General features: G+C 45.1%; 1 protein-coding gene across 1 annotated transcript in view; it reads right to left on the bottom strand.

Annotated features, from left to right (window-relative positions):
• Positions 1-13,078, bottom strand: part of LOC140721461 (uncharacterized) — an 81,250-nt gene extending 68,172 nt beyond the window's left edge. Inside the window, exon 1 of the mRNA XM_073036284.1 lies at positions 12,709-13,078. Within this exon, the coding sequence (XP_072892385.1) occupies positions 12,709-12,988 (280 nt within the window). The 5' untranslated portion in view covers positions 12,989-13,078. The remainder of the gene's footprint in view (positions 1-12,708) is intronic.
• Between the last annotated feature and the right edge of the window lie 3,008 nt (positions 13,079-16,086).

Here is a 16,086-nt window from a genome sequence, read left to right as displayed (position 1 = left end):
GCACCATCTCCTCAGCCATATGTTAAACTGTATGATCTTCCTATTTCTGGCCTCACTAGCACATGGTCTGGGTAGCAATCCTGAGATCACAGCCCTGGAGATCCTGTCCTTTAACTGGGCACCTAATTCCCTGGACTCACTTTGCTGGATCTCGTCACCCTCCTACCCATGTCATTGGTACTGACGTAGGCCACGACCTCTGGCCTCTCACCCACCCACTTAACAATACTGTGGACTTCATCTGAGATGTCCCTGATCCTGGCACCCAGGAGGCAACATATCATCTGGGAATCTCACTCTCAGCCACAGAAGCTCCTTTCTGTTACCCTCATCAATTTGATTTGACAGTCACCCATTTTCCCAATCTCCTGCATATTTAAATACCCCATAATTATCAAAATATTGCCCTTTTTACATGCCTTTTCTATTTCCCTCTGTAATTTGCAGCCCACTTCCTGCCTACTGTTTGGAGGCCTGTATATAATTCCCATCAGGATTTTTTTTACCCTTGTAGTTTCTTAACTCTACCCACAAGGTTTCTACATCTTCTGATGTCGATCTCTTTCCAAGGATTTAATTGAGTATTTACCAATAGAGCCACCCCAACCCCTCTGCCTACCTGCCTATCTTTTCCATACAATGTGTACACTTGGATATTAAGCTCCCAACTCTAATCTTCTTTCAGCCACAACTCAGATGCCCACAACATCATACCTGCCAATCTCTAACTGAGCCACAGGATCAACTACCTTATTCCATCTACTGTGTACATTGAAATATAACACCTTCATCACCCTTTTTGTTTCTGGCCCCCTGTTACAATTTAACTCATCCCACTGACTGCAATTTTGCCCTATCGTTTGCCTGTCTGTCCTCACAGCCTCACTGTACACTGCAACTAGTTGTATACCAACTGCCCATCCTCAGCCCTATCACTGCGGTTCCCATCCCGCTGCCAAATTACTTTAAACCCTCCCCAACAACTCTAGCAAACATGCCTGCAAGAATATTGGACCCTCAGGTTCAGGTGTAACCTGTCCTTTTGTACAGGCGGTTCCTTCCCCAGAAGAGATCCCAATGATCCAGAAATCTGAAACCCTGCCCCTGCACCAATTCCTCAGCCAGATCATCCTATTCTTACCCTCACTGGCCCGTGGAACAGGTAATAATCCAGTGATTACTACCCTGATGATCCAGCTTTTCAGCTGACTGCCTAACTCCCTAGATTCTCTCTTCAGGAGCTCCTCCCTTTTCCTACCTATGTCATTGGTTCCAATATGTGCCACATCTTACAGCTGTTCACCCTCCCCTTTAGAATGCCATGGACTCGATCCAAGACAACTCTAACCCTGGGATCTGGGAGGCAACAGACCATCCGGGTTTCTCTTTCACGTCCACAGATCTGCTTTCTGATCCTCTAATCATGGAATCCCCTGTCATTACGGACTCCTCTTCTCCTCATTCCCTTCGAAGCTGCAGAGCCAGACTCAGTGCCAGAGACTCAGCCGCTGCTCAACAGTATCCAAAGTGTTATACTTATTATTGAGGGAAACGGCCACAGGGGTACTCTGCACTGGCTGCCTATTCCCTTTCCCTCTCCTGACAGTCACCCAGGTACCTGCATCCTGTACCTGAGGGGTGACTATCTCCCTGTATCTCCTGTCTGTCACCTCCTCATTCTCCCGTATGAGCTGAAGGTCATCCAGCTGCAGCTCCAGTTCTTTAACACAGTGTCTGAGGAAATGTAACTCGGTGCACTCCATGCAGATGTCGTTATCAGTGAGACTGCAGGTCTCCCAGAGTTCCCACATCTCTACAAGTAACACACACTAACTCCGGACCCATTCTCAGCACACAAGCTATGTACTAAACGAAAAAATATTACCAGAAACTTCCTTGCTTACCTACTTACTCCGTTAGGATCTCCCAGATGCCACCCACTTCAACTCTGCTTCGCACTCCCATTCGGATATGTCCATACATGGCCTCTTCTACTGCCATGATGAGGCCAAACTCAGGTTGGAGGAGCAACACCTCATATATTGTCTAGGTAGTCTCCAGCCCCTTGGTATGTACATTGAATTCTCCAACTTCTGGTAATTCCCTCCCTCTCCCTTCCCCATCCCAGTTTCACTCTACCTCCTCCTCCAGCTGCCTATCACCTCCCTCATGGTTCCACCTCCTTCTACTACCCACAGTGCTTTCCCCTTACATTCCTTATTCACCTTTCCTGCCTATTCCCCTCCCTGCTTCCCCTCCCCGCCCCTTGATCTTTCCCCTTACTGGTTTTTCACCTGACACCTACCAGCCCTCTCCTTCCCACCCTCCCCCCACCTTCTCTACAGGGCCCCTGCCCCCTCCCTCTTCAGTCCTGACGAAGGGTCTCAGCCCGAAACGTCGACTGTTCGTTTCCACGGATGCTGCCCGATCTGCTGAGTTCCTCCAGCGTGTTGTACGTGTTGCTTTGACCCCAGAATCTGCAGAGTATTTTGTGATCACAGAGGAGAAGCAGTGAGAGAGGGTTTCACTGAACTCCCACTGAAAAGCAGATTTAACACCAGAGCAATTCATCACAATAACAATGCCGAATAATTTGTTACGTGACAAACAAAGTGAAGAGCAGAATCAGAGTCAGGTTTAATATCACTGGCATTTGTCATGAAACTTTTGTTATGCGGCAGCAGTACATTGCAATATATAATAATAAAATAACTACATGACAGTAAATATATACAGTCATTACAGTATATATAGTTAAATTAAATAAATAGTGCTAAAAGAGCAAAAATGTAGTGAGGTTGTGTTCATGGGATCAATGTCCATTCAGAAATCTGATGACAGAGGGGAAGAAGCTGTTCCTGAATCGTTGAGTGTGAGCCTTCAGTTTCCTGTACCTTCTCCCTGATGGTAGCAATGAGAAGAGGACATGTCCTGGGTGATGCAGACAGTAAGGAGCAAGGCCATAGGTTAAGGGTGAAAGGTGAAATATTGAAGTGGAATCTGAAAGGGAACTTCTTCACTCAGTGGGTGGTGTGAGCATGGGACGAGCTGCCAGCAGAAGTGGTGGATGAAGTTCTGGAAGTGGTGGATGAGGGTTTGACTGGAACGTTTAAGACAGGTTTGGATACGTACATGGATTGGAGGGGTATGGAGGGAGGGCTGTGTTCTAGGTGCAGGTCAATGGGACTGGACAGAATACCAGTTCAGCACAGACTAGATGTGCTGGAGATCCTGTTTCTGTGGTGTAGTGCTCAATGATTCTATGACTCCCCAATTATTCTGAATCACTAACTGTCCATGTCACAGTCACTAATTCAGTGTGTTGTGCACTCGTGGTTTCTGATGGTTTGAGCTGCTGTCATAATCTCTGGTCTGCTGTCGTCCTGAACAGGGGCCAGCAGGTGGCGCAATGGCATCAGCACCGGACTCCAGAGCGAAGGCTCCCGAGTTCGAATCCTAGTCAGGCCACCCCCCAAGCACTGTTTCCATCCGTGCCGGTGAGCGTTGAGCTAGCCACTCGGCCTCGTTAAAGAAAAAAGGGTCGAGTCAGGACCGTTCATATCGTGATCTGGTTAATCCGAAAGGAGACCAATCCTGACACCATGCGCCAGACACGAATGGCTGACTGTCTGGTGTGACACGCTAATAAAAAATCCTCAACAGAAACACTGAACCCTGTTTTCCTCTCAACTTCCACCATGGATGATCCATAGAACATGGAACAGTACAGTACAGAAACAGGCCCTTCGGCCCGCTATGTTGTGCTGAACCAATTCAATCGTAATCAAATGGCTAATAAACTAATCTCCATACACTGTCCATATCCTTCCATTTTCCTCACATTCATGAGCCTATCGAAATGTCCCTTAAAAGTCTTTAATGTTTCTGCCTCTACCACCACCCCAGGCAGCCACCATTCTGTGTAAAAACCTTCCCTTTCATCTCCTTTGAAATGATCCCCTTGCACCTTAAATCCATGCCCTCTGGTATTAGACATTCCTACCCTGGGGAACATATGCTGTCTGTTTACTCTATCTATGCCTCTGATATTCTTATAAACTCTAACAGATTTCCCCTCGGCCTCCATTGCTCCAGAGAAAACAACCCAAGTTTAACCAGCCGCTCGTTACAGCAGATGCCCTCTAATCCAGACAGCGTCCCGGTAAACCTCCTCTGTACCGTCTCCAAAGCCTGGACTCCCTTCCTATAGAACTATTTCCATTACTCCAGATGCGGCCTAACTAGAGTTTTATAAAGCTGCAACACAACTTCCTGACTTTTGAACTCAATGCCTCGACTAATAAAGGCAAGCATGCCAAACACCTTCTTAACCACCCATCAATCTGTCGAGCCGTTTTCAATGAGCTATGAACTTGGACTCCAAGATCCCTCTGCTCATCAAAAATGTCAAGGATCTTGTCCTTAACAGTACTCGGTTTCTTTACATTTGATCTACCAAGGTACAACACTTCACGTTTGGCTGGGTTCAATCTATGTCCCATTGTAATCTCTGATTACACAGCAGTATTAGTCTTCGTATCATTAGCAAAATTATTAACCCACACATCTACACTTTCATCCCGGTCACTTATCCACTTCACAGATCATCCATCTGTGGAACTTTTAAAAGGGGTCTGTTTTCCTGACTGTGAACATCTCCCATATAGTTTTGGTACAAACGATACCTTCAAAACATTTGTTACTCATACTATGGAATTTGTGTATTCCTACACTTTTCCAGCCAGTACTTCCTGCCCTGAATGCAGGGGCATCCCCCCTACCCCCTACCTCCACCTGCCCCAGGTAGGAATGCTCTGGAGAATGTGAAATCAGATAGGGGAGATGATTTGTTTCCTTTCCATTCTGGCAAAAAGCAGTGGATCAGCAGGTTTTCTTTTTCGAGAGGTGGAGTTGGTTAGATAAGTTCCTGAATTTTGCAAACATTTATTTAGTATGCATCTAGTTTCACAAACTTTTTGTAGAGTGTATTTTTTTAATCTCTGCTGTCTTCTCTTATTCACACATCAGGCACTTTAGTAGATAGACCCCTATACTTGACCATTAAAGCAAAAATCTGATCAGCCAATCATGTGGCAGCAACTCAATGCACAAAAGCATGCAGACATGGTCAAGAGGTTGACTGGTTGTCCAGACCCAACTCCAGGATGGGGAAGAAACGTAATGACTTTGACTGTGGAATAATCACTGGTGATGGTGAGAGTATCTCAGAAACTGCTGATCTCCTGTTTTTTTCATGCACAGCATCTCTCGAGTTGACAGAGAGTGGTGTGAACAACAAAAACATCCAGTGGACGGCAGTTCTGTGAGTGAAAACACCTTGTTAATGAGAGCGGTCAGGGGAGAATGGTCAGACTGGTTAAAACTGACAGGAAGGCAACAGTAACACAAATAACCACACGTACAATAGTGGTGTGCAGAACAGCATCTCAGAAAGCACAACACGTCAAACCTAGCAGCAGATTGTCTATAGCAGCAGAAGACCACAAACACACACACAACACCCCCTTTATGAGTTTCATTAGGTATCACCAGTGACCACTGAGTGTATGATCAGTCTCGTTCACTTACTGATTTGTTTGCTCAATTTTAAATTACCCCATAGTTTTATTTATGAGACCACCCATGAACAATGTGGAAGCAGAGACTTTTCTCTTCACAAGAGTGACCGGAAACTCTACAGATCTCTAGTTAGGCTGCATCTGGAGTATTGCGTAAAGCTGCAACATAACTCCTGACTTTGGTCTCAATGCCTTGAATAATAAAGGCCAGTGTGCCATATGCCTTCTTAATCGTCCCATCAACCTGTGTAGCCATTCTCAATGAGCTATGAACTTGGACCCTGAGATCCCTCTGTTCGTCAACACTGTTAAAGATCTTGCCAGTGTTACGAACCCCGTAACTGGGTCACTTACCAGCAAAGATAGAGAGGTCCGTTGAAGTCTGATGGTACTATTTTTAACAGTATTTATTAGTAAAAATGCACAAAAATAATATCAATGCAAACATACAGATAATATATGTCGTCAATACTAAATCTAAAAGTGCGGGTATAATAATAATCAATAAGAAATAGCTCTATCGTTGTCTAGGGGATAATGTATTGTCCGATGGAAATATAAAAGTCACTCAGTTCATTCAGTTCATACAGGCTTCAGCCTTTGGGGACCGCTGGGTTTTCAATTGCTGGAGAGAGAGAGAGATTTTAGAAACTTGCCAGCTTTTCCTTTTTCCGATCTTGATCCGTATTCGTCCTTTAGCGAGGCCGTTCCATGGAAGACTCGTCATCCGGGCAAGGATGGACACACACACACGAGTCATACGTTTCTCCTGATGCGTCTAAAGGGGTGTTCCCCAGACCCTCTTTTATCCTTACTCACGGGGTCTCAGATGTGGCCTCTAGTTCTGGACTCACCCATCAGCGGGAACATGCTTCCTGCCGCCAGCGTGTCTAATCCCTTAATAAACTTATATGTTTCAATCAGATCCCCTCTCATCCTTCTAAATTCCAGTGTATACAAGCCCAGCCACTCCAATCTTTCAACATATGACAGTCCCACCATTCCGGGAATTAACCTTGTGAACCTACGCTGCACTCCCTCAATAGCAAGAATGTCCTTCCTCAAATTTGGAGACCAAAACTGCACACAATACTCCAGGCGGGGCCTCACCAGGGCCCTGTACAGCTGCAGAAGGACCTCTTTACTCCTATACTCAATTCCTCTTGTTATAAAGATAGATAGCTAGATAGATAGATAGATAGATACTTTATTCATCCCCATGGGGAAATTCAACTTTTTTCCAATGTCCCAAACACTTGTTGTAGCAAAACTAATTACATACAATACTTAACTCAGTAAGAACATATGATATGCATCTAAATCACTATCTCAAAATGCATTAATAATAGCTTTTAAAAAGTTCTTAAGTCCTGGCGGTAGAATTGTAAAGCCTAATGGCATTAGGGAGTATTGACCTCTTCATCCTGTCTGAGGAGCATTGCATTGATAGTAACCTGTCACTGAAACTGCTTCTCTGTCTCTGGACAGCATGCCACTAGCTTTCTTCACTGCCTATTGTACCTGCATGCTTGCTTTCATTGACTGATGTACAAGAACACCTAGATCTCATTGTACTTCCCCTTTTCCTAACTTGACTCCATTTAGATAGTAATCTGCCTTTCTGTTCCTGCCACCAAAGTAGATAACCTCACATTTATCCACATTAAACTGCATCTGCCAAACATTTGCCCATTCAGCCAACCTGTCCAAGTCACCCTGCATTCTCATAACATCTTCCTGTCATTTCACACTGCCACCCAGCTTTGTGTCATCAGCAAATTTGCTAATGTTACTTTTAATCCCTTCATCTAAATCATTAATGTATATTGTAAACAGCTGCAGTCCCAGCACCAAACCTTGTGGTACCCCACTGGTCACAGCCTGCCATTCCGAAAGGGACCCGTTAATCACTACTCTTTGTTTCCTGTCAGTCAGCCAATTTTCAATCCATGTCAGTTCTCTGCCCCCAATACCACGTGCCCTAATTTTGTCCAATAATCTCCTATGTGGAACTTTATCAAAAGCTTTCTGGAAGTCCAGATACACTACATCCACTGGCTCTCCCTTGTCCATTTTCATAGCTATATCCTCAAAAAACTCCAGAAGATTAGTCAAGCATGATTTTCCCTTCATAAATCCATGCTGACTCGGACTGATCCTTCTACTGCTATCCAAATGTGTTGTAATTTCATCTTTTATAATTGACTCCAGCATCTTTCCCACCACTGACGTCAGGCTAACTGGTCTATAATTCCCTGTTTTCTCTCTCCCTCCTTTCTTGAAAAGTGGGACAACATTAGCCACCCTCCAGTCAGCAGGAACTGTTCCTGAATCTATAGAACATTGGAAAATGATTACCAATGCATCCATGATTTCTAGAGCCACCTCTTTAAGTACCCTGGGATGCAGACCATCAGGTCCCGGGGACTTATCAGCCTTTAGACTCAACAGTCTATCCAACACCGCTTCTTGCCTAATATAAATTTCCTTCAGTTCATCCTTTACCCTAGTTCCTTTGACCACTATTACATCTGGGAGATTGTTTGTGTCTTCCCTAGTGAAGGCAGATCCAAAGTACTTGTTCAACTCATCTGCCATTTCCTTGTTCCCCATAATAAATTCACCCGTTTCTGTCTTCAATGGTCCAATTTTGGTCTTAACTATTTTTTTGCTATTCACATACCTAAAGAAGCTTTTTCTATCCTCCTTTATATTCTTGGCTAGTTTACCTTCGTACCTCATTTTTTCTTGGCGTGTTGCCTTTTTTGTTACCTTCTGTTGCTCATTAAAAGCTTCTCAGTCCTCTGGTTTCCCGCTCATCTTTGCTATGTTATACTTCTCTTTTATTTTTATTCTGCCCTTTACTTCCCTCGTCAGCCACGGCCACCCTTTACTCCCCTTAGGACCTTTCTTCCTCTTTGGAATGAACTGATCCTGCACCTTCTGCATTATTCCCAGAAATACCTGCCATTGATGCTCCACTGTCTTCCCTGCCAGGGTATTGTTCCATTGAACTTTGGCCAGCTCCTCCCTCATAGCTTCATAGTTCCCTTGGTTCAACTGTAATACTGACACATCTGATTTTCCCTTCTCCTTCTCAAATTGTAGGTTAAAACATATCATATTATGGTCACTACCTCCTAATGGTTCCTTTACCTCCAGGTCCCTGATCAAATCCGGTTCATTGCACAACACTAAATCTAGAATCGCCTTCTCCCTGGTAGGCTCCAGTACAAGCTGTTCTAAGAATCCATCTCGGAGGCACTCCACAAACTCCCTTTCTTGGGGTCCAGTACCATTCTGATTCTCCCAGTCTACCTGCATGTTGAAATCCCCCATGACAACTGTATCATTACCTTTGCGACATACCAATTTTAACTCTTCATTCAACTTACACCCTACATCCAGACTGCTGTTTGGGGGCCTGTAGATAACTCCCATTGGGGTCTTTCTACCCTTAGAATTGCTCAGTTCTATCCATACTGACTTTACATCCCCTGATTCTATGTCCCCCCTCACAAGGGACTGAATATCATTCCTCACCAACAGAGCCACCCCACCCCCTCTGCCAGTCAGTCTGTCCTTTCGATAAGATGTATATCCTTGAATATTCATTTCCCAGGCCCTGTCCACTTGAAGCCATGTCTCTGTTATTCCCACAACATCGTACTTGCCAATTTCCAACTGAGCCTCAAGCTCATCTACTTTATTCCTTATACTTCGTGCATTCATATATAATACTTTTAATTCGTTACTCCCCTCTCCTTTCATATCAATTCCTATTTCACTTGGCCATACTGTATGATCTCTTCTTGAGCTTTCTACTCCATTGATTCTGTTGTCCTTTTTAACTTTTCTTATTTTCACTTTCCCTTTAACTCCATCCTTATATTTCCAGTTCATCCCCTGCCCCCACTACTTAGTTTAAACACATCCGTGTTGCAGTGGCAAACCTGTCTGCCAGAATGCTGGTCCCCCGCCTATTAAGGTGCAACCCATCCCTTTTGTAAAATTCATCCCTACCCCAAAACAGAGCCCAGTGGTCCAAGAATGTAAATCCTTGCTTCCTGCACCAGTTCCTCAGCCAATCATTCAGATCCATTATCTCCCTGTTCCTGCCCTCTCCAGCACGAGGAACTGGAAGCAAACCAGAGATAACCACCCTGGAAGTCCTGCTTTTCAGCCTTCTTCCGAGTTCTCTGAAGTCCCGCTGCAGAATGTCCTTCCTCTTCTTCCCGATGTCATTTGTGCCGACATGCACCACCACTTCCGGCTGTTCACCTTCACCCTCGAGGATTCCCTGCAATCGGTCCTTGATGTCCTGGATCCTAGCACCAGGGAGGCAACATACCATCCTTAAATCTCGCCTGTTGCCACAAAAACCCCTTTCCGTACCTCTCACTATGGAGTCCCCTACTACCACGGCTCTTCCTGATGTCTGACTCCTCAGCTCTGCTTCTGCACCAATTTTCGGCTCGCAGAAGTGTCCGCTTCTCAGACTGGCAGTATCTTCTGTCCTGACAGCTTCCAAGAGGGTGAACTTGTTTACGAGAGGTACATCCCCTGGGGTCTCCTGTATTTCAAGCATCCTTTCCGTCCTCATCGTCGCCCCCTTTCTCTCTTCTGGTACTCTTGGTGTAACAACCTCACTGTAGGTCCTGTCCAGAAAACTCTCGTTTTCGCGGATAAACCTGAGTCATCCAGTTCTTTCTTCAGTGCTGCAACATGCTCCTTCAAAAGCTGAATCTGGACACATTTTCCACAGCTGTAGCAGCCGGGGGCACCATCAGTGTCCCTGACCTCCCACATCATGCACGTAGCACACTGAATCAGCTTAGCGGTCATGTCTTCACCCTCTCCAATTGTGCCTGACTTAGTCTCCTCCCTCAGCCTCCTCACCGAAGACTCTCGAGCCAAAGACTAGCACTTCTCACACCAGATACTTCCCTCAACCAGGCCACTCCACTAGAGGTCTCCCTCTTTTTATTTGCTTGAGCTTTGCTAGCTGCAAGGTCACCTGACCTCGATTGCCCAATCAGCTGTTTTCTGCTGAGTCTGAACTATTCAAATCTTGATTGCCAATCAATTGCTAATCAATTCTTGATTGCGCTATCCAACTGCCAAAACTGCCAGAATCTCTCGAGCCAAAGACTAGCACTTCTCACACCAGGCACTCACATCAACCAGGCAGCTTTCACTACCCGACGTCACACGCCTGCGCAGTCCCGCCTCTCTCAACACCGATGAGAATAAGAAAAATTCAAGATGGCTCCTGCCGCACTCCCGCTCTGATCCACCAACTTTCTTCTCCAAACGAAAACGAAACCTCAATCAACACTTCCGTATAAGGTACTTCCCCATACAACCACAGGAAATGCAATGCCAAAATGGAACACAGAAAATGCTGGATATACTGAACAGTTACTGATGATGGTTTGCAGACAGAAACAATGACTATTTCTCTTTCCTCAGGTACTGCCTGAACTGTTGGAGCTTTTCTGGAATTTCTTGTTTATCTTTAACATTTTCAGCATCTGCAGTTTTCAAGTGTAACACCTGTCCTTTAACCTCTCGCCTTCCCACCACACACGTAACCAAACTGTCTTTCCAGGTGAAGCAGTGACTAATTTGCACTTCTTGCAAATTCATGTCCTGCATTCGGAGTTCACAATGTGATCACAGTTAGTCATTGTCAGAGAGAGACACAGCATTGACCTTCAGACCACCAAGTCTCCACCAACAACCCACCACCCATTTACACCAATTCTACATTCATCTCATTGATTGTTCATCTCAACGTCCCATCAACTCTCCCAAATCCCAGCACTCAACTACACACTGGGGGCAATTCACAGGAGTCAAGTGTATTTGTATCATCCCTCTCACCATTCCTTTCGTTCACCATCATTACCAGGGAGATGTTTGTATCTTCATTGTAATGGCAGAAGCGAAAATAAATCTAATTGGACCATTTCTTTGTTCTTCACTTTTCATTTCCCTGTTTCTGCCCACAAGGATGTACATTGACCTTCTCTCATCCTTTTCTCTTCACACATTTATAGCAGCTTTTACACTCCGTTTATGTAACCCGCAAGCTCGATCTTGTGCTATTTCCCCCTTCCCATTGTATTTTTCCCCTCAGTTGCTAAAACCACCCCCAATCCTCAGGTTTGCTATTTTTTCTGCCTTTTTATGTTTCTCGCCAGTGGATTGACCATAGAAGATGTCATTAGCAAACAACGTGACCAACAGCAACGCCCTTCAAATGGTTCACAAAACTAATTCATTGGTGGTGATTAGTGTATCTCAGAAACTGCTGATCTCCTGTTTTTTTCATGCACAAATATCTCTAGCGTTGACAGAGAAGATGTGAACAACAAAAACATCCAGTGGACGGCAGTTCTGTGGGTGAAAACACCTTGTTAATGAGAGCGGTCAGTGGAGAATGGTCAGACTGGTTATAAAGAAGGGATGCGCTCAGACAGACAGTTTGAGATGTGTCTATTTTAATGCAAGGAGTATTGCAAGGAGATCCTCGAATGGTTCCCTAGTACGATTTTACAATAACATGGAGATTTGACCTGACAATTGACCTCATCATGCCCTTTCACCTCACAGTCTGCTTGCACTGAGCTTTCTGGGGAACTGTAACACTTCATACCTCATTCCGTTGTTGTACATATTCCTTTGTACCACCTCAATGTACTGATGTCGCGGGAGTTCTGTATGACATGCAAAAGAAAAGTTTTACATGTCCCTCCAATTTACCATTACAGTCAGGGTCTGGAATTGAACTGAAAACCCCGAACACTACCTCCTTCTCTCTCTCAGCTGGCACCGGTGTGTTGTGTTTATTTGTTCATGTAAATTGTGTCTAATTTCAGTCACGTGAACAAATGATCTTTGTCATGTTTGTAATGTATTGTGCTGTTAAAAAAGCGAATGGCCGTGTCATTTATTTCTACTCTGTATACTTATGCCTCGGACAACAGACTTCAGCTTGCAAAGCTGCAGTTCCCCGAAAGAAAAAGCTTGTTCAGTCAGCAATCTGTTGTGGTGACAGCACAGTCTCCGAGCGCGGAAATGGAGACTGTGGCTCTCGGATTCACATCTGAAGTCATTCCCTTACCTTCGGCACCGACCACACCAAGCTGGAGCAGAAGCGAGAAAAGGTGAACGAGTGAAAATATCCGGAGACTGAGAAGCGACATAAACTTCTCAACCCGGGGTTGACGATTCTTGGGTCCGACGCTCATCCGATCCACGCCTCTTCCCGACCGATCGGTGCCGGACCTGCTCCGGGATACTGACCCCGTTCGCTGGCGGACAGGGAGCAGAGGAGGGTCCACACACCGGGTCACGGAGCTTCCCAGCGGGAAGTGGAGGAGAGTGATGTGGAATGAACTCATAACGATTGGTAAACAGTAAAGCTGAACACGGGCAGAACGATTCCAGGTGAACACACAGCGATTAAACTGTTAACGATTACAAGTTCCTGGTTCGCTCGGTCCAGTTCAATTTTCCTGCTTTGTGATCGACAAGGAGGAGGAGCCAGAGTTTGCACAGACAAGTAAAACTTGGTTGTTTCAGGGGTTCCTTTTTTTAATGTCACATATGATCTTTGTTCATAATAAAATAGACACAAAAAGAGAAAAAAAAACATTTACATCCTATTCATCATTTGGTCAATATATTCAGCAGTGTTAACTCTGTTAAAAAAACAATTGCCGTCAGTGTTTCCCTCAGATGACACACTATGACCCGAGCCGATTCAGGCCCTCCACGTCCAGGAGCAGAAGGATCCCAGACTGTGGTCCTTCCCCACCGAGTCTTTACACTGGCTGCACTGAGCTTCAGTGTGTCCCCGGCACATCCTCATACAGCCTGAGTGTGCCGGCACATCCCTTACAGGCGCCTCACTGTGATGGAAGATCAACAGGTTTCAGACACGTCTAAGGGAGTCCTTCATTGATCTCCTAGCAGCACCGGATGTTTGTCTCGCGTGGGTATGTGTCCGGAGAACAGGGCAAACCCATCGGCCACAACACGAGTGACGGGTCGAACCTCAGCACATTGACACTCGGTGTCCACGTGCTTCAGATCCACGCACAACTAGATGCAGCCACGCACAAAGGTGGTCATTGGGATGAAGGGAACATTTGGTGCAATTTTCTCTGGGAATTGTGCACGGCAACCTGTCGGACTCGCTCCATCTTGCAAATCTAGATGAACTGGAGGATAGCCCAGGTGTTTACAATGGAAGGGGAGAAATCCTGATCAAAAACTCACGAGATCTCTGTGGCCAATCACTCAGGACATCATCTGCTAACGCAGGGTGGATCATAATAGAAATACTCTCCAAAATGGGTTGGGGTAGTCAGGATTTGCATCAAACCGCTCCACACAGATATCTGTAGTGCACTCCAAATCAATCGGTGGGAAACAGAGAGCTTCCCGATCGATTCTGGTGTCAGACACGGGTGCTCACTCTCCCCTGCTTGTGTGCTGTGTAGAAACCTTTGGCAACAGTCAGGAAGAATAAAGGGAAAAGAGAGGTGGTGTTGTCAGGCGATGGAGGTACCCAGGTCTAAACCTCATTCAACATGCATGATGTCACTGTATTGTGCTCAGACCCATGGTCAGTTCACAAACCCATCGGCATCTATGACCATTTGAATCACCATCATTGGTCAGAGCGACGTCACTGGACCGATCTAATGTCACAATCACCATCAGGTCTGACAACCTGAAGGAGCCGGACATCGTGTTTGGAGTTGCTGAAGCATGTAACAAAATGGCTGGAGCAGACTGGGACGGTAAAACAAAAACTGTCTTTGTGGAAATGGCGTTCTCTGTCAGTAACTTCAAAGAAATTAGCCTTCAGCGTCTGATGTTCTGTCAGCTCTGTGGTACTTGGCAGAGGTGTAACCTGTTCCCTTCTGTGGCTGCATCAGGGTGCGTGTAGAAGCAAATTACATGGACACCAGGTGCTGAGGTTTTATTTGTCCATAATGTTGCAGAGAACTGGTCTGGTCCCGTTGATGTACAACGTCACAGTCAGCTGGACGTTGCCGCATGGCCTGTCCTTTGTGAAAGAGTTCTTCCAGGGAAACACTTCTGAGCACAAGTCCATCAGGCGGTGGTCAGTATGGAATGTCCTACAGACACTACAGGGCAGGGATTTGTGGGTCGGTTTCCCAAGCACCATCTCACAGAATGCCTCATCACCAGAACTCCCCACGTACTGAGACACTGTTGGCTGGTACATGATATCTAAACCCCATGGGACACTGCCCTCAGAACAGCTGTGGTGGGGAAGAGATGGTCTTCCACCTCTTTAACCACTGCGTGTCACAACCACGGATTGGGCAGCACTGCAGATACGGAGATTAATTATTATTTAATCGTGATAGTATTTAACTGCATACTTGTCGTCGTGGTGCTTGTCGAGATAGGACACAGCAGCACTTTGCATCCTCCATTCCGCCTTGTTGAGTCAACTGAATCTAATGACTAACAGTATTTGTTTAATTCTCAGTTGTTCTTTTCTGCCACAGTTTTGGCTTCGTTTTCCATTTGAGAGTTTTATTTAATGGCCCTGTTTGGTCTAGCGTTTATTGTTTTCTTTCCCTTTAACTCTGCTGGTATTAAAGTCTGTGGACTATCAATCTTGCTTTAGTGTCTCTTACTCCGCACTTGGGCCATATCTGAACAGTGCGATATCAGTGCGATATCTAAAGATGGAGGGATCCTTGTCTTTGGTCTGAACAAAATACGTTGGTCTCCAGCACCGCGAGATGTTCAAGTTTACTATCATCTGACAGTACATAAATCTTACAATCAATAAGTTAATAAAACACGATTGAAAATGCAGTTAGTACGCAGCTGAGGTAAACAGTAAAAAGCTGTTCATGGTGGCAGGTATTCAGTAGTCTCACAACCTGAAGGGAGAAGCTGTTAACGAATTTAGTTCCGGTCAAACACAAAGTAGGCAAAGATTTGTTATGACCTTTATTTCTTAAATCCACAGGGAGCCGTTCCTCACAACGTCTCTGCCAACTGAAGTTTACAATTCAAATTTGTACAGTACATATTCAGAATATTCAGGATTAGTGACATCAGGCCCCATCTGGAACAAAACACAAAGTGAATATTCAAGCACAACAATTAGAAAAGCAAAAATGTTGCTACCTTCAACATATGAAGGAAGGAGTACAAAAGTAGGGTGGACTTGCTACAACTGTGCAATGTTTTGGTTGGATCTGTGTGAAGTGTTGCATGTGTTTTGGAAAAAAGAAAAATCAATTCCAATGAAATTTTCATATCCAACAGTGAAACCAGAAATAAACAGAATGACAAAATACCTCATTGATTTACAAATAGCATGTAATATTCGCAGTGAGAAGTAGACAATAATGAATGATAGTATGATTACACATACAATCGGTCCCAACACTGACCCCTGTGGAACTCCACTGGTAACCGGCAGCCAGTCAGAATAGGATCC

Source organism: Hemitrygon akajei, chromosome 2, assembly GCF_048418815.1.
Source record: "Hemitrygon akajei chromosome 2, sHemAka1.3, whole genome shotgun sequence".
Lineage (NCBI taxonomy): Eukaryota > Metazoa > Chordata > Chondrichthyes > Myliobatiformes > Dasyatidae > Hemitrygon > Hemitrygon akajei.
This window is presented reverse-complemented; position numbering and strand designations above follow the sequence as displayed.